We start from the raw sequence: 26,284 nt of genomic DNA on the forward strand, positions 1-26,284 counted from the left end.
TGTACATATGTATGCAGTTTGTGAACAACACCTCCCAAATCACATTGCAGCATTCATTGCAGATCCATAATGAATCATCCATGAATCGCCTTTTATTCCCCACCTCTAATGTGTACTACTGAAACTACTGGTTTGCCTTGAGAATGCGGACGCACCAACATCCGGTGCTTTACGTATTCTAAACGTAAGACGTGTAACATCACCTTGATGTTACACGTGGGAGTTAACTATCTTAGCCATGATGTTACACGTGGGAGTTGGCTATCTTAGCCATGATGTTACATGTGGGAGTTGGCTATCTTAGCCATGATGTTACACGTGGGAGTTGGCTATCTTCACCATGATGTTACACGTGGGACTAGGCTATCTTCACCATGATGTTACACGTGGGACTAGGCTATCTTCACCATGATGTTATACGTGGGACTAGGCTATCTTAACCTTGATGTTACACGTGGGACTAGGCTATCTTCACCATGATGCTACACGTGGGAGTAGGCTATCTATACCATGATGTTACACGTGGGAGTAGGCTATCTTCACCATTATGTTACACGTGGGAGTAGGCTATCTTCACCACGATGCTACACGTGGGAGTAGGCTATCTTCGCCATTATGTTACATGTGGGAGTTGGCTATTTTCACCATGATGTTACACGTCGGAGTTAGCTATGTTAAAGTTCAAGGATAATAGATTCTGTATGAAAATTTGGAATGACATAACTTTGACAACATACAGACAGAAAGGGATGAACGCAAGGCATGATTTTGTTTAGTATGTTTAAGATTCAGACTAAGGCCTCCCTCCCCTGTGATTTTGTGAGTGTTAACCACAGCAGCCCCTGCTGGTTGTTAGGCAACATGTCCCTTATACTTTTTAGCAATAACATGGCACAGCAACATGCATCCAAATATGGACACATACATACACACACACACACACACACACACATCAATATGAATATATCGCTCAGATAAAAATGTATACCTATTCATCTTAAACAATTAAGTCCATATTTCATATTTTTCCTCACATTATAAGTGCCCGCTCACTAATGTTGAGGAATTTTCCATGCTAAACCTCTATATAAGTAAGATCTGTCCAGTTTGACGTGAACTAACATCAGATCTTTTGTTTGAACATCTTGTGTAAACAGTCTACCTTTTGGTTTATGGTTCCTATGTGACTTTTGCCATGAGTACTGATTGCATTTTGTGACATGCAGGAGGGCTATCCATGACAAGGGTCATGACCTGTTGTTGTGACCAACCATGTCGTCATTGCTAGAATCTCCTCTGGCTCTGAACTGGCATGTATACAGAGATGCTCTTTTACTTATATTTTGTTATAACACAGTATCTATATGTTTTTGTATCTCATTGTTTCATGTGTGCCTGAAAGTAACATCATGATCTCACAATGGACTGTCTGTGTGTGCCTCAGCAGGCTCTGCTCAAGGCGACCTGGGAATTGACTCCTCTGGCTAGTGCCTCTGAGAGACACTTTATCTGTGTGCCTGTGGGAGTAAGATTTCAGTGCAACTGACCGCCGTGTGGAACAGACTTGCATCTGTTTGTTTGATTGCCACACGATGTAATAAATTGACAAATTGACAAAGATGAGGAATACAATTTTATCTTATTGTATTCCTCATTTAGTTATTCAGATACAGCTATTTCACTAAGCATGTGAAGTTTGAGCATCAAATACATGCTAAGAGGGGGTTTTATCAGACATATTCCCCCACTTCCATTGGGATTTATGGGGTGAAGTGAACAAGAGTATTGGTTTGGAACAAAGTATTTGGTTACACACAGATATTACACAGCCCTGTACCTGAATTCTCATTATTAACACATCGGGTGCCGATCACGGTCTGAACCGTATTTTCACATAGTAGCGCTCTGGTGCCGTTCACGGTCTGAACAGTGTTTTCAGTCTTTTTGTTTTTTTCTTTTTTCTCCACACGGGCGGGGCTAGAGCAGCTCTGGGAGTACCCATTGTATTCCTGAGAAGGAAGGGCCAGATAGATCACCGGAAACAAAAACATGGCTTCCATCCGCTTCCTGTCTATTTCCTTCTTTAAAACGCCTATATCTCCAAATCTGTTTCCGGTGTGGAAAACCGGTCATGCGCGATCCGTCCCCGTTGTAACTTGCGAGTGAAATGTTATTGATCCAGGCTGTAGCCAGGGTCATCACTCAACATGAATGGATGCTTTTTTTTACGTGGATTTGCTCATCGCGGAGTCTAAAGCTTTAAACAGCAAAGCGCAGTCAATGGGGAGAATGCTGGCACCCACGGTAAGTTGTTATGAAGAAATGCCGGCACCCGATGTGTTAACATGCTCTAAAGCAGTGGTTCTCAACCTGTGTGGCGGGATTCCCAGGGGGGTCCCCACATGATTTTTTTTGGGAGGTGGGGGGTCCCCAGATGACAATTAAGTGACAATTTAAGGACTTTTAAGACCTTTTTGTAATAACAAATAAACTAGAAAAAGACCATTACTGCATCAAAAGTTATCAACAAACTGTACTGTAAAAACTGGTGAAACATTGGCCAAATTGTCAAATAATACAAGAAAGAGGCAAACATTTTGAAAATAGCCGATCTGCAAGCTCACAACTCCTCGCAACAGCTTGTAGAGGAGCTATTTTCACAATATTTATCTGTGGAACCGAGTCAAACTAAATTGAATGCCTCAACTCCTACATTCCAAGTGCTTATCAGGGTGGGGGTCCCCAGTTCAAATAAGATTTATTTTGGGGGGTCGCGGCCTGAAAAGGTTGAGAACCACTTCTCTAAACAGCCATTGCCACATTCAAGACTGCTGCCTCAGTATTAAAGTCAAGTCGTGCCACATGGTACAGTATTTCTCTCAGCCATATATATCTCTTCTGTCTCAAATGGTGATGAGTATTTAGTGTGGGAGGAGTTTGTGATGTGTGTTTCATTGTTCCAGGCTACCAGAGAAGCTGAATGTGACATGGCCCGAAAAAAACGACTGGCCACAAAATGCTGTATTTCCCGCAGGGACTCAACTAGGTACATTGTCACAACGTAGCACAAGTAGGGATGGGACGATAATCGGGATTATCGTGGAGATTTGAATTTATCCTGTCCTCTGTCATACACTATGAATTAGCTTTTGTTGAGCTGCAAATTCAGTACCACTTAAACCCTCTGTACTTGATGAAACAGACATGTAAAAAGCGCATTTGGTACGCTCCTATTTCACTCCACACAAACCGATTTGCCAAAAATAGCAGATCTACAAGCTCACAGCGTGTTGCAACACGTTGTGAGCTTGTACTGTAGATCGGCTATTTTTGGCACATGTTCCCCCAGAATAGGGATGCTGGGTGTTCAAGTGGTTAACAAAAGTGGCTTTTTAAATTTTAAGCATATTTTTATTATCGCGATAATATCGTTAATTGCAATGATGTTTGCCACAATAATCGTGACATGTAATTTTCATATCGTCCCATCCCTCCCTGCCCACAATTACTATATCGTTGATGTCAGGCAGAAACCTCCTATCTCCATATTCAAACTTTTTGTGTTTTGCAGATCCGCAAACTCGAAATGCGGCGGGAACCGACGCGTTTTGAGCTTGTTGATTTGCAGCTTTTGATCATTTGAATTTGAATCCTGAAAAGTAAATGTTTTGGACATATTAGGTTTCCACCCAACATAGACGATAGGTATACATGTTGATGGTGTTCCTATTAATGACACTTGTGTTTTTTTGGTTAATTCCCATATTTTTTTAGGGCCGCTCCGTGTAGATATTACGAACAAGAAAGGGGAGTTGATATCCAGATTTCCAACACACAACAACCACCATGCAATAAAGAAACTGGAGATTGAGCTCAAAATAGTATGGCATGATGGTAAGATCATCTGTGTTATTGCATGGCCCCAGTACTCAGTCAGTACTGTCTTGAAGTTGTGTGAGTGTTGAATGGAGGTTTGGTGAATCTGGTGAACGAACGTTCTATGTCCTTACGGTGGGGGCTCCTCACTGGTAGGTGAGTCAGTAGGATACAACAGCAGAGACAGAGTGTGTGGGGAGGAGGAATCAATTGGCATGAAGTCTTAATTGAGAAGATAAAGGGGTAAAAAAAAAAATTCTAGATGAACACTTCATAGATTTTTCAAAAATAGCAGATGTACCGTACAAGCCTGCAGCGTGGCACGAAGTGACGTGCTGTGAACTTGTAGATCTGCTATTTTTTAATAGCCGACCCTAAAATCAAAAATGACACGGATGCTTTCCCGGTTTTAATGGGTTAATAATAATTGCTCTTATCACTAAAGCGCATACATACTTTTGAGATATAGTTAAAATGAGTGACGTTTTTCTAGACATAGATTTTGTGTATTTGGTTGAATTACCATGCTGTGAATTAATTTTCCATGATTTTTCTTATCCTTCATATGCAGGTCCTGATGGTGATCAGGAGATAATTTCTCTGCAAGCGAAGCATGCAGCAACGTGGTCATACTGGTTTAAAGCCATGGGTACTATTCTACTCTATTGTCCTTTTACTTTTTGACTTTAATGTCCCGTTTACGATATGGTCATCAAAACATTACACCATGTCACCATTTTTCTGCAGAGAATCTGGACAAGCTCGGAAAGCATACTCTCTTCCTCACAACTGTGCTCAGTGACAGCAACTCCAATACCTTTGGTGGAAAACGACTTCCCAGCTACTCATTTCCGTTCACTATCAAAGGTAACGACAACATGAATAACTGCTGAACAGCCCCAATGTTGTTCTTTATGTCACTGGTTCTCAAATGTTTTCGTGTCAAGGACCCCCAAAATTATATGTATTTGGCCGCGGACCGCCATCTGAAAATGTTTTGCGCCAGGGACCCTGGCACAAAAATGAAAGATTATTAAAACTTTTCCAAACATATTTGAGATTTTTACCAAAAAATGTAAGAGCTTGTAGATCTGCTATTTTTGAATATCCAACGTATATGTATATGGATGAAGTGGTTAAAAACATTGTGATGCTGTATGAACAAATTTTGCTGGGGACCCCCTGGAACGGTGGCCAATATAGTTGATTCTTACCCTTTTCCGCACATCATATCCAGAAGTCTCCAATGTCTCGCCAGCTCTTTGTTAAACAGAAAAGGCATTTTCAAGATAGAGAACTCAGACAGGATACAGATTAAACAAGTGAAATTAGAGGTGATGACACAAAGAAATTAGCAGACAAAATTTGAACACTATAAAAATGTAGCTGATGTGTACTCTCCTGATTGGCTGAAATTGTGTCATCTACCTGAAAATGTGTTTTCTGTTTATTAAGACCTGGAACTGTGTCATTTTTAGATTTGAGCTAAAAAGCATTATTTTACACTTTGGCACCGAGTGCCGCGCTATGAGCTTGTAGATCTGCTATTTTTGAAAAATCGTGAAAATGTGTGCAAATCTTTGAAATATATATATTTTTAAAGCGAACATTTTTAACTCAAATCTTTGTTTCTGGGGGTTCCTGGAACAAAATATTTGGATGCGGGTCCACGGCCAAATACATATCATTTTGGGGGTCCTTGACATGAAAAAGTTTGAGAACCACTGATATAGAAACAAACGTTTTTCAGAATACTGTTGAGATTTAGGAGACATGTAGAATCGGCTTCAGGTCTCAATGGGTTAAAGAGCTGGAGAGACAGGGAGACCCCTGTGACTGAACACTGTAGCAATGATTACTATCAGAATATAGAGCTTTTTGTTATAACAAAAAAATATCACTTACCCTACCCTTTAAATTCCCTCTTCACAAATGGAGATGTTCCCAACTTGAGGCTGGTCTGAACCGATAATGTGACCAAAATGTATTATCTTGAAGTGTGCGTTTTTTTTAACTGACATAATCTTAACCCTCCTGTGTCAGAAGTTCAGACTACATATTGGCTGGGAGTGTGAGAGTTCAGTCAGTACGGTACAAGGAGTAAAGGATAAACCTATAAATGTTCTCTTTTGAGATAATTCAACTGTATTGTATTATGACTTTGTCATCCTGTAAAACTAAACCGAGCTAACCGTTTATGGGGTTATATTATAGATTATATCTGTCCCAAATGAGCTAATCACGATACATTCCCTAACCACACGTTGTTGCCACCTTTTCTTCTGTTCTTCCCATAAGAGGCAAGTGCTGACAGTTTTGTGATGAGTGCAGTGACGGCCCCTCTCCACGTAGGGGTGCCTTTTGACCTCCCCCTGGAGATCATTGATAAGTTTGGCAACCCAACACTGCCCCCTCCTGGTCTCGAACCTCAGCTGGACTGCAGGTGGGTTTTACACTTTTCCTTGCTTTTGACGGAGGTAACGGCTTGTTCAGCAGATATCAGGGGCGCAGCCATATATATATATCTATATATATATATATATATCTATATGGGCCCACAAATATATATATTTTGTTTTTGAAAAAAATTATATATATCTTTTTCTTATAATTAAGTTTTTGATAAAAAATCTGTAAAATCAGGCAAAAATAAGAATTAAATAACATAACCCTAATCTAACCCTAACCCCGAAATAAAGTAACACCAAAACGCCCCAAATCGCGGCGCACCGCGGCACACAGGTCGGGGCGTGCGTGCGTGCCCACCCGCTCCTGCCTAGGCCCGGCCTATACTAGCGTTCTGGCTGCGCCACTGGCAGATAATCCTACACTAGCTAAAATCTTAACTTGGCGGATACCGAGACATTCCCAGGCAAGCGTGAAGAGGCGCTCTCTCTCAAATTGAACTTTTTACAGAAGACGTATTCCATTCAGTAGAGGCTTTTATTCAGAGCACTTTATAAGTACTATACGGTAGATAACATGGATATTGGTGGTCCTGGTGGAACATACAGTACACCCATTATAGTGCCATACTCTACCCATGGGACTAATAGTACCAAAGTCCTGACGTCACTCCCACTACCCCTGGGTCACGGAGTAATGTTTTGTATTGGAAATCCCATAGAAAAATCGTAAATCGCGTCATATAAGAACTGTGTTCCAAAATAAACAAATCAGCCTGGTGATTTTTCAGGTATGTGACTCGTTTATGATATTGAGTTTTATAATATTGATTTGATAACATCAATATTATAAAAAATGTTTCACTGTCAGTTGAGTTCATATCCATATGAGTAAAATCGCCAGGGTGATTTGTTTATTTTTGCAACACAGTTCTTATGACACTATCTAAGATATGCCTATGGGATTCCCAATACATAAATAACTGCGTGACCCACGCGGATAGTGGCCTCTAGTGGCAGTGATGTCAGACTTCGTGCTCTTTACCTGGAGCAGAGTGCTTCGACAGCGTATGCAAGCAGTTGTTAAAGAGTATTTGTCAGATGTTCATTTGCCAGATGTGATGTGTGTGCACCCACAGCAAAAAAAGAATTGTCTACTTTGTTTCAGTGGCGACGTGGATATCAGTTACGAGGGAACGGAAACCAGTGATACCAGTTTCACCATCATGGGCGTCAAAGCAAAGGGCAAAGTGCACTACCATTGTGAGGTCAGAGAGTAAAACTAGAGTAAACACTAGGGGCCCTATCTTGCACGCCACCTTACCTTTTATGCCTAAACTTTTTTGTAAGAACCACTGTTTCAAAGGATGGCTTCCTTTTTCTTCAAACTGTCATATCTTTAATGCCCCAATTGTCTTCACAAATCTATTAAAAAGCCATTGCCCTATTCTTTTGCAGGCACAACTTGACCTGAAAGTGACCTTGCCTGGCCTCACTGTGGACTCTCAGACAGTCAAGATCAGTCTGCTTCCTGGTGAGATTGCATCCGCATTCATTTGTAACAATAAATCTGCTCCCAAGCACTCATATAACACCACAATAACGGATGTAGTGACAGCACCGTTACACTTTACAGCAGGGTGTCTTCAAGGTTTTTCAGGCCAAGCACCCCCTAGCTGAGAGAGAGATGAACCTGGGACCCCCACTACATATTGTATAACATTGTGTTGCACTTGCATGTTAAACTTTTGCATTGATTTCATTGATGGCGTTTGACTGCTCTATCATCAGTGTTCATGTTGTTTTGTTTTGTTTGTTTGCTTACACATTATCTTTTCTATTAATATGTTGGATTCATGTTAATGTATATTTTCAGACATTTAGCCACTTAAACCCTCAATACTAAGTAAACTTGACCATTGGCTCTGTACTTGGGCTGCTCTTTCTTCCTCTTTCCTCTACACCAAACCTCTTCGCCGAAAATATCAGATCAGCTATTTTCGGCTAACGCTCCCCTCAATATTGTACTTTTTATTCCACTACAATTATTTTAAAACTTTACTTAAGTAGAAGTAGATATCTCACCACTCAAACAGAGAGCGTCTCCTTTCAAACCCCAATGGTTCTATTGAGCCCCCCGCCCACAGGAGTGACCCAATTCTCTCACAACTTGCTACAAAAATCGCTCATGCAAAACTATATAACCTCCTACCTTTCATTTTCCACCTTCACATGTGTCTCCTTCTCTAATAATCAAAAAGTGCTATATATTTCATCTCCAAATTTACTTCCGGATGGTTCGTTTTGCACCTTTTCTGCCACATCGGTCACGGGAAAGAAATAAGCGCTGCCGTGGTCTATGGAAACGAGCCCAAAAGTGCACCCAAATAAGCCCAAAATCGCTTATACAAACAGTCAGACCTGGCAACGCAGCCTACGCCAATCATGCGTGAGAGATCTACAAGCTATGGGGCAGAGACGCCACCGTATCTTAGCAACAACTACAGCGCTCACTCTCATTGGTCGTGTCACGCTAAGAGCAGTTCCCAGACAATGGCATCGCAGAGAGCTTGCTGTAGCCATCACAGTCAGTCGCAGCGACGACGGACAGGGAGCTGTGATAGCTGCCATGTCGCTAACGCTAACGTGGTTGTCATGCCTGCAGCGGCTGTGCAATCACTTTGTCAACAATGCACGTTCGTGTGGTGAATGTCAATATTGCTGCTCAGTTAGTCCATTGTAGATGGTGTATGTTTGTGTGTGTCTTCTGGAGAACTATGTAGCTCCACAGCAACTACAGTAACTAACGTAATGGCAGGACCGCCCCGTGCAACGCACGTTTAGGCTGCATTATGGTCATGTAGTAATTTCAGATAATTTCGCTCCAATTACAGCAGTGCTTATCAACCCTTTCAGGCCGCCCCCCCCCCCAAATAAACGTAATTGATCTGGGCACCCCCCCATTTTGTTTGACTCCATTCCACATGTTAATATTGTCAAAATAGCAGATCTACAAGCTCGAAACGCCTCACGTTGAGAGGCTTTGTAAGCTTGTAGATCGCCTATTTTCTACATGATTGCCTCTTTCTTAGATTATTTGACAATGTGGCCAATGTTTTTAGAGTACAGTTTGTTGACTACTTTTGTTGCAGAAATGGTCATTTCCTTTACTTTCGTTTTTTTATTGTCTCCGCCAGGCCGAAAGGCATGGCGCAAAACCTGTCCGTCCGTCTGTGATAGCTAATCTCTCACATCGTTGACTTAATCGCAGCGAAACTGTGCACACACACTCCCTGGATGCCAATTCAGAACCTCTGCCCTATTTCTTTCACATGGCCCTGTTACAGTGCCACCAGGAGGCCGCTTTTTGCTAAACACATTTTCTCACAGTACTCCTACATATTTTGCCAAAACATCACGCAAATCGGTACACAGTATCTCCACAGTCATTAAAAAAAACCACCCTTTCAGATTTTTCCTATTCCATCCTGATTGGCTAAAATGGCTTCCAAAGTCTGCAGGACTGCTCCGTTTGGACCAAAATGACTCACATTATGAACACAGCATGCGCTTTCCGTGCAACTTTGCACCCACATTCCCACTATGCCGAGGAAGACATTCCACTTGAGATTTCTCTAATCAGCCTCATGGTCGCGCTATAACAGCCCGATGTGGAGAGACAGTGAGAGCTGGATAAACGAGGTAAAATGTGTCAAAAGGAGTCTGTACGGCTGTCGATAAATGAACACATGACGTCGGTGGGAGAGGAGATATTGTGTCTTTTGGACAAACAGCAGCGTGGTGCTGATGTTTGTTGTGTGAAGCAGCTTAATGTCAGAGTGTTTGTGTTGGAGCGCCTCAGTGCGGCTGCAGAGTTCATGTGCAACCTCTTCCAGAGAGAGACAGAGACACTAGAAACTCTGCTGGAGAAAAAACAAACACTGCTGGGCATTGACTTTCATATGGACATTGATCTACACACTGCAGGTATATCTGCTACACACACAACATCAAACTACACACTACAGGTATGATGCAGCGTTTGCATTCCAGCCTGCATGCCAGCGTAGTTCCCATATGGTTTCAAGGTGGGCTAAACCATATGGACCCCATGTCAGCAATGTCAGCGGCATCCACTTCAGTCCCAAGTGCGATGCCCATGCAGGCTATAAGTAGCTTCTACCTGGCCCTTAGGTGGGCCCCAACTAGCCATGTTTATGTGGGACCAAGGCGGGTCCTAACTGGGTTTGCCCATGCAGGCTTTAACTGGGTTCTACCTGGGCCCTAGGTCTACCCTAACCAACCAGAGTGCAGTGCCCATCGCTCCAATTGTTGTGACGTCAGGGCTCTCAATACTGCACATTGGTGGAGGAGGAGGGGCCGCAGGCCGACCGCACACATCGCTGAACCAATGGTAGCCCACGGATGTTTCCTCTGGGGATTTACAATCTGCCCCTCTATGCCACATATCATCCGCACTACAGGGTCTTCACTGACCGAGCCACGGCCCCACTGGCCCTCATGACGCTACGCCACTTATATGAGCTGCCAAGTGGCCGCGGGCGCTACGTGGGCGTGGCCGCGGGCTAGACGCGAGCCCCCGCGGGCTAGACGCGAGCCCCCGCGTAGCGGGGGCGAGCTTCTAGTTATTACAATAGATACGTTAACCAGTTAAGCCCTATTTTATACTTTGGTTATTCAAAATAGCAGATCTACAAGCATAGCTCACAACGGGTTGCGATGCATTGTGAGCTGCTATTTTTGAAAGATTTTTGCAAATTTGAAAAAAATGGTAAAATAAAAATGATAAATGTGTACGTCAAAAAAAACGTCAAGTTACAGCCGTTTACCCACATACGCTAACCAGGAAGCGGATGGCGCTGTAGATCTTGTGATCACGTGATCTCCTAGATCTCTGACTGAGCTTGAAATGGTGGCTCATAGGTTGCGGAACAGCGCCATCTAGTGGTAAACACTAACACGGTTTGGACGTGTACACGTCTTTGGCACTCTGGTCTTTGTCACTCTGTGACTGAAAGACATCGCCGGGTAAGTAATTGATAGAAGTAAAGTAATTTATTGGGTGAACTTCCTTTAAGTATATTTTGATGCCAATACTTTTGTACTTTTGCAGAATACTCGACAAGAGGGTTGCTAAATTGGGGTTTTCCTACTTTTTGCTTAAAAGAGTGGGTGTGCTTCTTCCACTGCTGCTTGTGAAATAATAAATGGGCCACTGAATATGAACAATTCAGTCATAATAAACACTGACTGAATGCTCATGGTAACCTGGGGGTCAGTATTGAGAAGAAACATCCTTTTGTGCTTGTCGAGGGGTGAAATAATGGGCCTTTAGAGAGGTTGTAGTCATGGCGACAAAGCGCCAGATGTCGTCCAGCTGTGGTTGTGGCGATAGGTCAGTGTCAGACATAACATAAAATAGGGTTGCAGTCTCTCACTGTCATCTTGTTGTCCAATATCGTCTGTCGGGTGGAAACCTCATATGTCCAAAACTGTTGCTTTTCAGGATTCAAAAGTAGCAGATCTACAAGCTCATAATGTGTCGCTTCGCGCCGCGTTTGGAGCTTGTGGATCTGCTACTTTTGATGCTTTTGTGTGACGCTGTAGTATGATCAAGTAGGGCGTTAATTTACGGAAAAAAACATTCATTTACATTTAGCAAAAATAGCAGATCTACAACCTCACAACACGTTGCGTTTTGATTGCCATTTCCACTGAAGAGATTTGGTGTAAAGGGGGAAAAAAGGAGGGGACAGGTATATAGACCCTTGGGGGTGACCCAGGTCAACAATGTATATAAGTGTTTAATGTCCCCAACAAACCCAGTAAGTCTGTATCACAATCACTAGTTCCTAAGCTGTCTCGTTTATGTGTTGCAGGTAATCCACATTCTATCTACGTGAAAGGAGAGGACGAACTAATGGCAGTGGAGAATGGAAGCCCTCTCATCTTTGATGTTGAGATCCACGACGAAGCTGGAAACATCACGGCTCACCCCAAGCTGATTGTTAGTTGCGAGGCATGTACAGTTTGTAATGTTATCACTGAATGTTGCCCTCCTTGTAGTTTCTGTGGTTGTCATGGAGGATCAAAATCAATCATGAATGCATTCCTCAATTCTAAGCGAAATTATTTTGGTGGCCCTCAAACCTTTTTGGTCCTTTTTGGATTTGCTGCGCGAGCGATCTCTGTGGGCATCTTACATCCAGCATGTTAACTAATGAAAAACATAATATCTAGCTCAGCAGACAACCCACTCAAAAGATAATAAAGAAGGAGAGGCGTTGTCGGTTCTCAGTATTTAACGCATTGAGACCGGGAACGCATTGTCATTTTAAGATTTCCTTGGCTATTCAAAAATAGCAGATTTACAAGCTCATAGCGCGGCACCAAGTGCCGTGCTACAAGCTTGTAGATATGCTATTTTTGAAAAATGTTGGAAAATATTTTTTATATATTTAAAAAAAAAACTATAGGATTTAGAAAACATCTTTAGAATCGGCCTCAGGTCTTAATGGGTTAAGTCACCCGGGTTGAGCAAGAGTGTTTGTCATAGAACGTTAGTGGCCAGTGTCCATCCTCCATGTTTACCGTCTCTTAGACAACCCACCAGTGGGAACCATTAAAGAATATCATTTGCAGAGGTTGAAGAATGATGAAAATAAGAAGGCCTTTCACAACCCTACAACACATGTTCATTGTCATTGTGCCTTATTAGGTCTTCCAACAAGATAATTCCTGTGCTACAGTAACTTGATCTTAACTTGTTTTTGTTAAGTCCATAAGGAGGGGGGGAAGAGTGGTGATGTAACTTTCATGTAGAAGCTTCTGTGCTTCATTTTCAGCTTTCTTTAACCCATAAAGACCTGAGACTGATTCTAAAAATGCCTTCTAAATCAGTAGTTCTCAAACCTTTTCATGCCAAGGACCCCCAAAATGATATGTATTTGGCGGCCCATCTGAAAATATTTTGTGCCAGGGACCCCCAGAAAAGATAGATTTGTTTTAACCCATTATGACCGTCTGTGTCATTTTAGATTTTTGCATTGACAAAAATAGCAGATGTACAAGCTCACAGCGCGTCACTTCGTGCCGGGCTGCGAGCTTGTACATCTGCTATTTTTTAACATTTTTTAAGGATCTTGAAAGTGTGATAACTACTTATTTAGAAGACCTTTGTAGAATCGGCCTCAGGTCTTAATGGGTTAAAGACTGGGTCAAACACTTTAAAGAATGTTCAAAAACGGCAGATATACAAGCTCACAGCGCGTCACTTCGTGCCGGGCTGCGAGCTTGTATATCTGCAGTTTTTGAGATTGTTGTGAGACGATGTGTTTTTGTGTTTTAATAGCTCAAATCGAAAATCACACCGATGCTTTCCCGGTTTAAATGGTTTAAACTTTAATTATATCGCTCTGTTGGGAGGATGACGTGCCCCCTGACAGCCTACAGTGTGCTCTGTACTGTACTGTGTCAGACGATTTATTTACTTGTTTTCCCCTGTGGTGTTCCAGGTGCAGCTCCTAAAGGTGGCCGTTGACTGCAGCAGCACGGGAGCCGGTCACATAACTACACAGCCAATAAAGCTGAAAAACATGAAAAAAGAACGGAATATAAAGGCCATATTTGATGTGCCTGTAAGATATACAGTATAATACTTTTTTATTTTTATCTACCTTTTTTCAGTTTCCCATAGCTGAAACTTTTAATGAATGAATGGTTTATATTCGGTCTTTGTTTACAACGAACTACACTTCTGTGCACTTACAACAAGAAAATCATCATCATACATGTACATATGCAACCAACTCACACACACAATCCAAATTTAATGACCAAAAAAAGAAAAGGCTGAAACACAATGCTTATTCAGGCTTTTTAAAATCTCCCCTGAGAGCTACACAATTTCAACTCAACACTAAGGCTATTCCATAATCCAACTCACAAAACTGAAACACTTTTACATTAGTTCTTGCTTTACCTGTTTTAAAATACATAACCCTCTTAAGTTATACTTTCCTTCTCTTGATTTAAAAAGACGTTGAATACAAACTGGAAGGCTTCTACTCTTAACACGAAAAAAGAATTCTAATGTTTTTATGTACACCATTTCTACACATTTTTATGGGCAGGACTTCATGAATAGCTTTGGACATGATCTCTCACTGTATTCCTTTTCTCTTTTCCTTTTTTGGCTGTTCAGAGTCAGAAGGGCATGGCAGCTGTCACGAGGGAGATAACGGTCGTCCCCAGCACCCAGGTGTCCCAGGTGGAGATCTACAATCAGGAGGGCGAGGATGTCACGGTGCTGAAGAACAAGGAGAAGATACAATGGGTGGCAGGCGATGCACTTGAAAACCTGTTCTTCAGACTTAAGGATGAGGGTGGCAAAGAGGTCCCTCTCTCCGAGGAGCATGCTGCACAGATCAAGGTGTGTCTGTGTGTCATGGTGATATTCACTGGTCACTTCAATCAGCGGTGGAAAAAGTACAACGTTTTTTTACTTAACTCTCTTACTGCCAAGAACGACTTATCACAAGACATCGTCATAACGCCCTGGCTGCCAAGAACGACTTATAACGACTTTTTGAAAAAAAATCAGAACCCAAGATATCGTGATCCGAAGATTTGCTGCTTTCATGTATTGAATGCCTAGAAATAATGTGTGTTAAATAATGCCAGAGCATTTGTCTTTGATTTGCTTTGAAACATATTCCAATGGCTCAGATGTGTGGTGGCAAAAAAATAACTACTGTAGGATGTGTGAACGCAAGTACACCACCATAACCACGACATTTAATTATATTGTTGTCATCCTTCCTTATCATCATTTGCTATGATTTGCAATCAGGTTAACTGGTGTGATGACGCAAGCCTGGAGGACCTGGCTCTGGGAAAGCTGCCCGTTGTCCAGGTGCCAACGCTAGTGAAGGACCAGCGCTTTTGCCTGGTCCAATACCAAGGTGGTGGTGGGTCTGACTCTGCAAACACCTCCTTCACTGTAGTGTAAGCAGAACTCCTTAATGGAACTTATTATTCAGTATTTGAAATCCGTTCCACCCAAATTCCATCTCCTGATGAAATTCACATTTTATGCACTGCTTCTGTTTTCTTAGCCCTCGTCCAGATACACCAACCAGGCTGAAAGTCTTGCTAGGCTACGTTTCTACTGTGAGGATTGGTGACACCCTACCTGGATATATCTGTGAGTTTGAACACAGTCATCATCAGAACAACAGAATAATGTTAAGAATATCATAACCCGTTAAGACCTGAGGCCGATTCTACAAAAAATCGAAACCTTTCAAACACTTTTTTCCCCCAAAATGTTCAAAAAATGTGACGCACTGCAAGCTTGTATATATGCTATTTTTGAGAACCACTGTTCTAAACCAATGTTCTAAGTCCTAAGAGTTTTCTGAAAAACGTGTGTGTGTGTGTATATATATGTGTGTGTGTTTGTGTGTGTGATTTTGTTTGTTTTTTCAGTCTTAGAACTCAACGACAAGTACGGAAATGTAACGGACACGCTGACCTCCACCTGCATGCAACAGCTCAAAGTGGAGGCTGAGGGGTTGGATACATCAAAGCTTGGCCTCACATGGCAGGTATGAAAGTGTTAAGTAGCCCCATTATGTTACCTTTTCTTGGAAAACTGCAGAATGTGACTTACCGTTATGATCTTTTTCAAAATTGTTCAGGTCCATTTGGCATAGCTCTTCTTATTCTATGGCTTTTATTTCAGAAAAAGTTTTGCATAGTATTTTTTTTTAATTTTCTTTAGATGTGGTGTTTGGGATGTGGTGCTTGGGTTGGACTGACTAAAAATAGCCAGCCATCCTCAGGATAATTTTACAAATCAACATAATTGAATTCTAGAGTGCCAGCCAGGGACCCCCCTCTGGCTTAAACTGTGCTTAATAGTTTGACTCTAATGCTGCGTTCACGCCGGCATATACAAAGATGCAAAGCTACACAGCATATCTGTCGCTTTGTAGCTTTGTATCTGAGGTTCAAGCCAGTTTATTTGTAACACATGTCGGATGTATCTTTGTATCTTCATGTCGCTGGCTTCCATCGAAAATGAATGGTTGACTGTATCTTTGTAGCTGGCAGTGTTAACGCAGCATCAATCTTAAATAGGTTTTCTACTTGGAATGTTGTATAATGGAAGATATTAGACCCTAAGAGAAAGTTGAAGATTTATCCTGGACCCAGTTTCTAATCTGATATATAATATTTGAATAATATTTTAGTGCTGCAGGATGATGGAGCAATACAGGAGTTGAAATGCCAATGTTTTGTGTGTATCTGTGTTGAAACCAGGAGAACAGCCATCGCATTGTGGTGTCAGGCTTACGGTTTCAGTCCGGAACCCCTGGCGTCAGGGAGCTGAGCTTCGCCTTGAAAAACTTTGTGGAGCTTCTTCGGATCACAGTGACCCCCGGAGCACCTACACAGCTTAAACTGGTCAGCGGACCGGAGCAAGTAAGAAAACTTCCCTTCCCCTGTTGACCTTAATGTTCTTATTTTTTTTCCCCCTGTCTGCATGGATTAAAGTTCTCAGTCGCCACCACTGATTTCAGTCATTTGAATTGTACAGAACGACTTTTATGGAATCATGTCGTGGACCGAAAATAGCCGATCTACAAGCTCACAACACGTCTGCGACACGTTGTGAGCTTGTAGATCGGCTATTTCCGGTTATCAGTTGTTTTAAGATGAAAAACTGAAAGAGTAATAGAAGTGTTCAAACTAGCAATAGATTATATTAGTGTTTCAATTGGTCAAACTAGCTATAGAATGCATGTTCAGAAGCATCTTCCATAAAACCCTAATGGTCTCAGATATTTCATAAAAGCAGAAGTTAAATCCTCAATCTGCGATTTCTTCAACTGGAAAGTAGAACATAGGTTTAGAAAAATATGAACAAAACATAGTTCTACATATTGTGCTAATTGTTTATAGGAAACACTCAGTTTCACAAATCACAGATTAGGACTTGGCCTAAACAAAAGTTATTTTGCTTTAAACCATGTGTCTGCCATTTTAAATCTCATTAACTAATTTCCCCATTTACTCTAGCCCTTGCAGGTTTTGAATGAGCATGCCATCCCCACACCCTTCCTCATCCAGCTTTGTGATGAGTGGGGAAACCCCTCCCCTGACCAGAGAGTTGTCGTAGTGCTAAAGTCCTCATCCTCTGCATTAAAGGTTAGTGTGGCAAGGAACTTGGGCGACTCAGAAATTAATTGGTCAATTGGATTTGGGATTATTACAATGAAGATTCCTATAACTTGCCTATCGGTTGATACCAAGCACCGATCCGATACCAGTGTGTAATTTAAACGTGGGGTCCTTGGAGGGGGTTCCAAATGGACCCAGGTCTGTAACCCTGAGAGTTTACAAATGGAACCAAATGAACGGGTTCATTTGGTTCCATTTGTACACTCTCAGAGTAATGGGGATCCACTGATCTAGCAATAAATCAAAATTCCAAACAGCCGTGCAACATCAACTGAAGCATTCAAAATATGACTGTAAATGTAATATCCTCATGTGATACGTAGTATTTGAATGGCATAGACTGGCATACTCGGCAATATCGATACCAGCATTTTAAGCAGTATCGTCAGTTTTTCCGATACTGGTGTCGGTATCGGAACAACTCTAGAAACTGTTTCAGTGCTGGTTTAGACCACGTTAACATGGTAAAGGTGGTCACATCCCTAGGAGTGGACTAGTACTGTAAGAAACTTGTAATGTGATTAGTCATTACAGGTTTTATTTTGAAGTCTACTTAATGGAATTCCAGTTTCATTTAATCTTATGACGTTATTGGGAAGGAAGCTTAACTATTAATTTAAACAAAAATATGAAAGTAATCATTTGTATTTTTTCTTCAAAGTATGTTTGGGGGCGCGGTTTTGGGATGGGGTGAAAAAAAGTTTATTTCTTTCCCACTTGTCCACTTTGAAAAAACGGATTGAACAAATGACAAACAAAGACTTTGGAATTTTTTAATTGTCATGATCAGGATTTGTACAACCTGGCATATAATTTATAATTATATTTCAGGTGAAAGCGAATGCCATGTCACAGCCAGTAGACGCAGAGGGGAAAGCCACTTTCACTGTAGGAAGCGTTCATGGATCAAAGTGAGTGTACCCTTTTTGAGTGGTGCCAACCACTCCTATACATGACTTTGTCCGTGTGGGTGTCTGTCTGTCTGTCTGTCCGTATGTTATGTCCGGGTGGGTGTCCGTATGAGCACGACCTCAGCATGACCTCAACAGCTGTGGCTGATTGCAACACAAAGATGCAACCAGTTTCACTAATTACACAAACAGGAGTGCAACACACGCGCGCGCGCACACACACACACTTTTGAGTAAAATTACTTAAACTGAGTAAAAATACTCAAAATGAGTAAAAATACGTAAAAGATGATAGGCACCACTCTCTTCACACTGGGTGTGATTTTTTTTATTTCCTACCAGTTTACTCTCCTTCATCTGCTGAACGATGCGTTATCGAGCATGACGAGAATTAAAAACATGCTAGCGAATCCATCAGACAAGATGTATTTGCAGCTTGACATTATTAATTTAATTTGCCGAAATGAACTGTTTTTTAACAGAAATTTACAGGTGAAAATCTGAGGCCAATTGGCATGCAACACAAAGTATAAATTAGGCTTTAAGGTAGCTCTCCACCAAACAGACTACTACAGACTGGGAGTCGAATGAAGTCGGGACATCAGTTGGTTGGAAGGTGTGAAAAAAACGTATGCACCTGAGAGCCGACACCGACAGACGGAGCTATCTGTCGGTTTCAACAACCAGCCGCTTCTATCCGACGGTCGAAACGGCTTTCGACGCTTCCCTACAACTTGCGACCAGACGCGACAGTGTACCCACTGCGCCCATTCAACAGACACTTTCCATCACTTAAGGCCGCCGACGTCGGTGCGGCGGAGAGCTACCTTAACCCATTAAAACCGGGAAAGGATGTGTCATTTTAGAGGGTTGAAACCTTATATGACCAAAACTGTTCAGGATTCAAATTAAATTAAAGAATTGCAAACATAGCAGACCGACAATTCGACAAGTTTTTCAGAAAACTGTTTTAGAAGGCATTTGTAGAATTGGCCTCAGGTCTTAATGGGTTAAGGGACATGGGTGGGGGAAGTGTTGAACGTTTGAGGAGTCCAATTAACTTTGCTGTTGCATTGTTGTTCATATCCCATTGCCGATTCAAGGGGGGAATACGAGCTGCTGTTCAGCGGGTCCTTTAACAGGAAACCCATGTCTGGCCCTTCTGTGAAACTCACTGTCGTCCCGAACCCCAACAAACCTGTCAGATTCCTGGTGGAATACGACGACAAAGCTGTGTGTCCTGCAGGGGGGACCCTCCCAGGTCTGTACCTATGTCTTTCTCAGTCTCTGTTGGTGGGCTTCAAGCCATATTTATTGCATTTGTGTTGAGATGAATGTATGTAACACCAATACTAGTCTAACCTACCCATTTGATAACACTCACTCTGTGTTTTTCCTTTCTTAAAAAAAAATGTATTTCAAGTGAAAAAACCCTACTAGGGATGGGACGATAATCGTTATTTATCGTGATAAAAAAACGCTCACAATAATCGTATCGCAGAGATTTTAATTGCTCGTGAAATTGTCCTCCGTCATACACTAGGATGAATTAGCTTTTATTGAGCTGCAAATTCAGTGCCACTTAAACCCTCTATACTTCATAAAACGAAACTGTATTAGGGTAGCCTGATTATCAGACTGAAGCTGCGTGGAGCTTCAGTCTGAAATTGGCTCCAGTGTCGGGGATTACAAGGGGGAGGGGATTAGAAATTCCCTTAACCAATCCTAAGGGATCCCCACGCCCACCTCCGCCTCTCATTGGACAACGCATTTTGTACCGGAGAAGTCCTAGGTTCACATTTACAACTCCAGACCAAGAGGCAGTTCACTCAGAGAGTGGGCGGGGTCTATGGTATGGAACCAGGCTAGTATTAGGGCGCATTTGGTACGCTCTTATTTCACTCTACTCTAATCGACAAAAATAGCAGATCTACCTTGCAATGCGTTGTGAGCTTGTAGATCGGCTATTTTGGCGAATGTTCCCTCTAGAATAGGGATGCTAGGGATTCAAGTGATTAACAAAAGTGCCATTTTGAGTTTTAAGCATATTTTCAAAATAAACGTGACATGTAATTTCCATATCGTCCAATCCCTAGACCCTACGTAATTTTGTTGACAACATACAATTGCATGTATTACATTTAGGCTACTTACTTGTTATGTTGACAATGGATGAGGGCGGTCTAATTTTATGTTTTACCCAGATTTCTTGCAAGTTTTATTTTGTCGTAATGAAAACATGACTTAAGCGACTCAAATTTCTGATGAAAATGTCTGATGAGACCTGTTCGATGTATAGTTTGCTTTGATGAATCCATGCATTGTATTGCAGCTCAAAGTGTGATCCTGGCATTCGCTTGGATTAAAGTTCTCTGTCGCCACGACTGATTTCAGTCATTTGGATTCCATAGAAGCCAGCAAGTCTTCTATGGAAGTATGATACACAGCGAAAATAACCAATCTACAAGCTCTCAATGCCTTCTGGGATATTTCATAAAAGCAAAGGTTCTTCACATGTTTGGTGGCAGTATGTAGAACAGCAGGAACTAGAAAAAGTCAGGTAGGTTATTGTGGCCTCCTGGTGGTGCTATAATAGGCCAATTTGAAAAGGGTGGCATTTCTTCTTCGGCCTTTCACAGCGATTGGACACTGTTCATGTTTTGAGGCATTTTGTTAAAAGAAATGGTTTTGCAAAATTTGGCCTGCTGGTGGCTCTATAACAGGCCAATGTGAAAAGGGTGGCATTTCTTCCTCGGCCTAGTGGGAATGTGTGTGCAAAGTTTCACAGCAATCGTACGCTGCGTTCATGATTTGAGGCATTTTGTTCAAAACGAGCTACTCCTGCAAACTTTAGAGGGCAATCGTAGCCAATCAGGATGGAATATAAAAATCACACCCAGTGTGAAGTGGGCGGTGTGTGGTCATCACAACATGACTCACTTTAAAAAAAGGATAAGTGACTTTTTAGCGGCGCTAGCCGCTCTATACCTTTAGGTATAGAGCGGATATTAGGCCTCTATACCTGGCTTTTGCGTCAACGTTCTGATTGGTCAGACACGTCAACAAAGTGATTGGTCAAGCTTCACGTGACACGTGGCTATAAACACATTATAAACACTTATTGATGACAAAATGTATCAAAGGCGCCGCTACCTTCACACAGGTGTGATTTTTTAAAAGTCCATACTGCTATTCATAGGGCTGCACATGTGTCATGTGTTTCGCTAGCCAATCACAGTCCTGAATTTGCAAAGTCAGCCAATCACATTACAGTTAGTGGTGATGACACTAGCTGTAATGTGATTGGCTGATATGAAAAAAGTATCGATTTGCATTAACAATGGAAGGGTTAGGGGGTACTGACCAAAAAAAAATGTTTTGGTCGGTGTCCAAAACTCACTTATAGGGGGCGGCTACACCGCCCCAAAAAATCGGACACATCCGTCTTGATCACTTGACTATAGTGTTACCGTGTACCGATTTGCATGATGTTTGGACAAAGTCTGTAGGAGTAATGTAAAATGTGGGGCAGAGGTTCTGCTCTGGCATCCAGGGAGTGTGTGTGCACAGTTTCGCTTAGATTGGGCCAACGGTGCCGGAGATTAGCTGTTCACGGACGGACACACACACACACATCTTTGTGTGTCGGACAGGTTGCAAAACATGTATTGTGTTAATTGTTTAGGAAATGGCGCTAGTGTGGGGGTGGCTTCTTTCACACCGTTTCGTATTTTGTATATGAATTGAATACCAAGGCCCTCATTGGAAACAAGTCCGCAAGGACTTTTATGAACGAACCTGTTAGACAAAGTATTTTAAATGTAACTGTGCTGTTGTGCCTAATAAAATATTCAATCAATTCAATCAATCAATTCGGAAATCACATAATAATACTTGCCGATCTTTTCAGTGGTGAGATTTTATTTTCACTTGTCTTTGTTTGTGTCTTCAGTTTTCTCAGTGGTTGTGGCTTCAGAAGAGGGTGTTCCTGTCAGGAATACAAACCCTGCCGCCGTGTCCATGTACCTGTGGAAGGCAGCAGTTGGTGCACCACCAGATATGCCACCAGGAGGGGTGAGTGACCGACGGGCAAAGGAACAAGTCACATTTTCACATCCTTTGTCCATTATTGCAGTGGTTCTCAACCTGTAGGTCAGGTCCCCACATGATTTTGGCCGAGTCCCCCCCCCCCCAAAAAAAAGAACCATTACGGCATCAAAAGTAATCAACAAACTATACTATAAAAACTGATCAAACATTGACCAAATTCTCAAATAATATAAGAAAGATGGTAGATCATCTATAAAATAGAAGCTCACAACGCCTCGCATGGTGAGGCGTTGTGAGCTTATAGATCTATTTTCAGAATATTTATCTGTGGAAGCGAGTTTAACTAAATTGAATGCCTCAACTCCTACATTCCAAGTGCTTATCAGGGTGGGGGGGTCCCCAGTTCAAATATGATTATTTTGGGGGGTCATGGCCTGAAAAGGTTGAGAACCACTGCATTACTGTAGCAGTTATGTGCTTTGTTATTACTACTGAATACTGCTCACTTCTTTCCTCAAGGCCACTCTACTGAAGTGCAGTCGACCTATGGAAAATGAAAAGGAAGACTGTCTTTACTTCAGGTATAATAATAATAATACATTTGTATTTGCATAGCACTTAAGAAAAATATGCTGTATAAATTGATTTGAAATGGTTTCATATACCATCTAATTATTCTGAGTTTAGGCTTGACGTCAAGGAATATTTAAGGCGTGTAACCTCGTGTTGTTTTTCCATGTTGCATTTCAGAAATAAGAAAACCCCAGAACATATTGGGAGGTACATCACCCAGTTTGTCTTGGATGTAGACAAAAAACCCTACATGTTCAGTAAGCAGGTGGGTTAAACCCGAATTAGCCCAAAGCAGACCTCACTATACTGTACCTTGTTAAGGTATTTCCAATCCAGACACCCGATTCTTGCCCAGCAAATAAACTAAATGCATATGGAGATGATCTCTAACTTGGTTTCTTTGATATCTCGGTTAAAGGAAGGGGAAAGCCTTCTTTCATGTCAAGCAGTTACAGGGCTGTGGATCATTACTGGGAGAAATGACTGAACCCCAGTGTTACTTCCCCCCCCCCCCCCTTCTTTTAGTTTGCAATAAAAGTGGTGGCCAATACGCCTGTCAAGCTGGCCCCCGACATCGAACCAGCCACCCCAGTGGTTTCCAACAGTGACGACATTACTTACCGAACCCTGGTGAACGACATGACCCTGAGGATAGTGGTGAGTCACCCAACACTGAACATTACAACATTCTCTTAACCACTTTAAGCCCTATATACTTCATTGTATGACAAATTTTGAGAAATGTGCAAAATAGGGATGCCTGGGTTCAGTTGAAACCTCTCGTCGCCCATGAGATAATCCCATGTAATGATTTATTCCAGGATATGTATTCTAACCCAGTGTCACTGGAAGTGGATGGAAAGGTGATGGTCTCCATCAAAAGCCCGAGTGAAGCTGGTGGGAAAGACGTCCCGCTGTTTGAGGGGAAAGTCGGCACCCTCAAAGTCAACATTCTGAGGGGAAAGGCATACATACAGGCACGAGAAACCACTCAAAGAAAGCTGTATAGTGTCGTTGGCTATAGAGGATGGATAATCTCTTGTCATGTTTTGCTTTTTAAATTAACCATGTTCATGTGTGGTCTGTGCAGTGTCTGAGCATTATGCAAGACAGTCCCGGTGAAGATGGCAAGGGGTACGTTGTGCACTTCAAACCGGAAATCAAAGGCTTTGCCTCGCCGCTGGCCGCTTATGACCTCAAGTTCCGATTTTGCAACGGTAAGACGACACCTTTTTGGAATATCAATCTGAATTGTTTTGTGCTGAAATGTTTACGTATTTGAGCTGTAGTTTTCATGGTTTAACCCGGGGGGGGGGGGGGTTGTCAAACATTTCAGCATGATGTTTAGGGTTAGGGTTAACTACTGCTACTTAAAATCTAGTGTTGGAATTGCCACTAATTAACTTAAGTAAAATAAGCTGCACATGTGTTTGTCTTCTCCAGACGCAGACAACCAAAGGCAGATGGCAGAATTGTCCAAAAAAAGGGATGAGCTAGTTAAAGCTATCTCTGTTTACAAAGAAGCATTCAGTACCTATACTGAACTCAACAAATTACTCACCTGTAAGTTTACTTTATTTCATTGTTTTATGTTTTGATCTCAGTTAAGTTGTGGGTGTTTGATTACTAGAGAAACATGATTGACTGTTTCATACTTTTATTCAGCCCAGCTCCAAGATGCAGTCAATAAGGAGGCTTGTCTGAAAACGGCGCTCAGCGAGAAAGTGGATGTGACACGACTAACAACCGTAAGCTTTTAATGAGACCATCCCCATATCATTCTACATCTATAGTAAATAAGTTGTTTATACACTGTTATGTAATATATTGAGTGATCACACTATTCATAATTCATTGCACATGGTGTTGAACAGGTGGAGAATAACCTTGAATGAATTTGTTTGAATGTTCTTTTTTTTAGACCAGTTATTTGAATGTATTTACACTATTTACCATCAACATGAGATGCGCTCACAAAGCAAGTTTGATTTATTTGATTTGCTCAATCATTTTTGTATACAGGTCATGTTAATGGTCCTACAGGACACGCCATTGTATTCTGTACTCCTTAGTAGGGTGGTCCTCCTTAGCATCTCGCAGGTTGCTACATTGGTACACTTTTATCTACAAAGCCATTCTTGGTAATCTCCCTACTTATATTTGTTCAAAATTTGAACTAGTCCAAAATTCGCTTAACCTCAGATCAAATGCTTGGATGCGCTACGTCGTACCCAATACCAAATCTGAGGCAGGGAAAAAAAGCCTTGCATTTTTTGGGCCCTGGTCGTGGAATGACCTACAGACCAGATTAAAATTGGCTTCTTTTTAGATTCTCTCCGAGTCTCCCTGGTAGTAGGTTTTTCTTGGTATTACGGATGTTATTTGTTTGTCTTTGTCATGTATTTGTTGTTACTGGCAGAGCTGTGTAACATATTTGCCTCTTCTCTTGGCCAGTGCACACTCGTAAAAGAGACTATGGTCTCAATGTGATTTTGCTGGTTAAATAAAGGTTAAATAAATAAATAAAAAGTTCTTTCCCAAAGGAGAGTGAGTGTGTGTGTGTGTGTGTGTGTGTGTGTGTGTGTGTTAGGGCATTCACGAATAGTGATTTTTAGTATTCGAATTATTCGACCTATAAGTATTCGAATATTCGATTAATCGATTTGATTATAAAAAATAAAATAATAAAAAAATAAAAAGTTTTTTTTTTTTTTTTTTTCAATGACATTGATGACTGGACTCAAGGAATGCGAGTTGACGTCACACCAGAGCTCACAGCTGCGTGTCTGCTGCAGAAAAGCCACAAAAAAAAAATAAAAAAAATATTTTTTATTTTTATTTTTTTATCGAATAATCAAATAGTGGTTTGATAGTCGAATATTCGAATATTCGATTATTCTGTTAATGCCCTAGTGTGTGTGTAAAAAAATACATATGATACTCATGGCATTGTAATATACTAGGCAATACTGTGATGTCAGTACCCGTTGTAGCTACCCGTCATTCAAGGGTGACACCTGTCTTTCTTGTCACATCATTCGCGGGCCACACCTTCATGTCTTTCACGACAGCCGTCATTTTTATTTCATTGACTTTGCATGTAATCATGGCACCGAACACCCGATCCGACCGACTTCATATTCAATACTGCACTCCTTTCGGGCGTCAGTCATACACACGCTGAATATGAAGGTGACTGGT

At 41.6% G+C, this 26,284-nt stretch overlaps 1 protein-coding gene across 3 annotated transcripts in view; it reads left to right on the plus strand.

The window, feature by feature from the left end:
• The window catches only part of smchd1 (structural maintenance of chromosomes flexible hinge domain containing 1), a 49,472-nt gene that overhangs the window by 13,761 nt on the left and 9,427 nt on the right, over nt 1-26,284 (plus strand). Inside the window, exons 17-41 of one of the 3 annotated variants that reach the window (XM_084048769.1) lie at nt 2,964-3,046; nt 3,775-3,894; nt 4,448-4,525; nt 4,624-4,743; nt 6,175-6,319; nt 7,450-7,549; nt 7,740-7,815; nt 12,182-12,330; nt 13,817-13,939; nt 14,506-14,733; nt 15,154-15,308; nt 15,419-15,507; nt 15,792-15,910; nt 16,629-16,790; nt 17,388-17,516; nt 18,381-18,460; nt 19,564-19,721; nt 22,413-22,534; nt 23,030-23,091; nt 23,261-23,348; nt 23,609-23,740; nt 23,905-24,060; nt 24,174-24,300; nt 24,527-24,646; nt 24,749-24,831. In XM_084048769.1, the coding sequence (XP_083904895.1) occupies nt 2,964-3,046; nt 3,775-3,894; nt 4,448-4,525; nt 4,624-4,743; nt 6,175-6,319; nt 7,450-7,549; nt 7,740-7,815; nt 12,182-12,330; nt 13,817-13,939; nt 14,506-14,733; nt 15,154-15,308; nt 15,419-15,507; nt 15,792-15,910; nt 16,629-16,790; nt 17,388-17,516; nt 18,381-18,460; nt 19,564-19,721; nt 22,413-22,534; nt 23,030-23,091; nt 23,261-23,348; nt 23,609-23,740; nt 23,905-24,060; nt 24,174-24,300; nt 24,527-24,646; nt 24,749-24,831 (3,004 nt within the window). The remainder of the gene's footprint in view (nt 1-2,963; nt 3,047-3,774; nt 3,895-4,447; nt 4,526-4,623; nt 4,744-6,174; nt 6,320-7,449; nt 7,550-7,739; nt 7,816-12,181; nt 12,331-13,816; nt 13,940-14,505; nt 14,734-15,153; nt 15,309-15,418; nt 15,508-15,791; nt 15,911-16,628; nt 16,791-17,387; nt 17,517-18,380; nt 18,461-19,563; nt 19,722-22,412; nt 22,535-23,029; nt 23,092-23,260; nt 23,349-23,608; nt 23,741-23,904; nt 24,061-24,173; nt 24,301-24,526; nt 24,647-24,748; nt 24,832-26,284) is intronic. The other 2 variants (XM_084048770.1, XM_084048771.1) reach the window with 2 other exon arrangements.

Source organism: Gymnoscopelus microlampas (genome assembly GCF_963454915.1).
Source record: "Gymnoscopelus microlampas genome assembly, chromosome: 22".
NCBI lineage: Eukaryota > Metazoa > Chordata > Actinopteri > Myctophiformes > Myctophidae > Gymnoscopelus > Gymnoscopelus microlampas.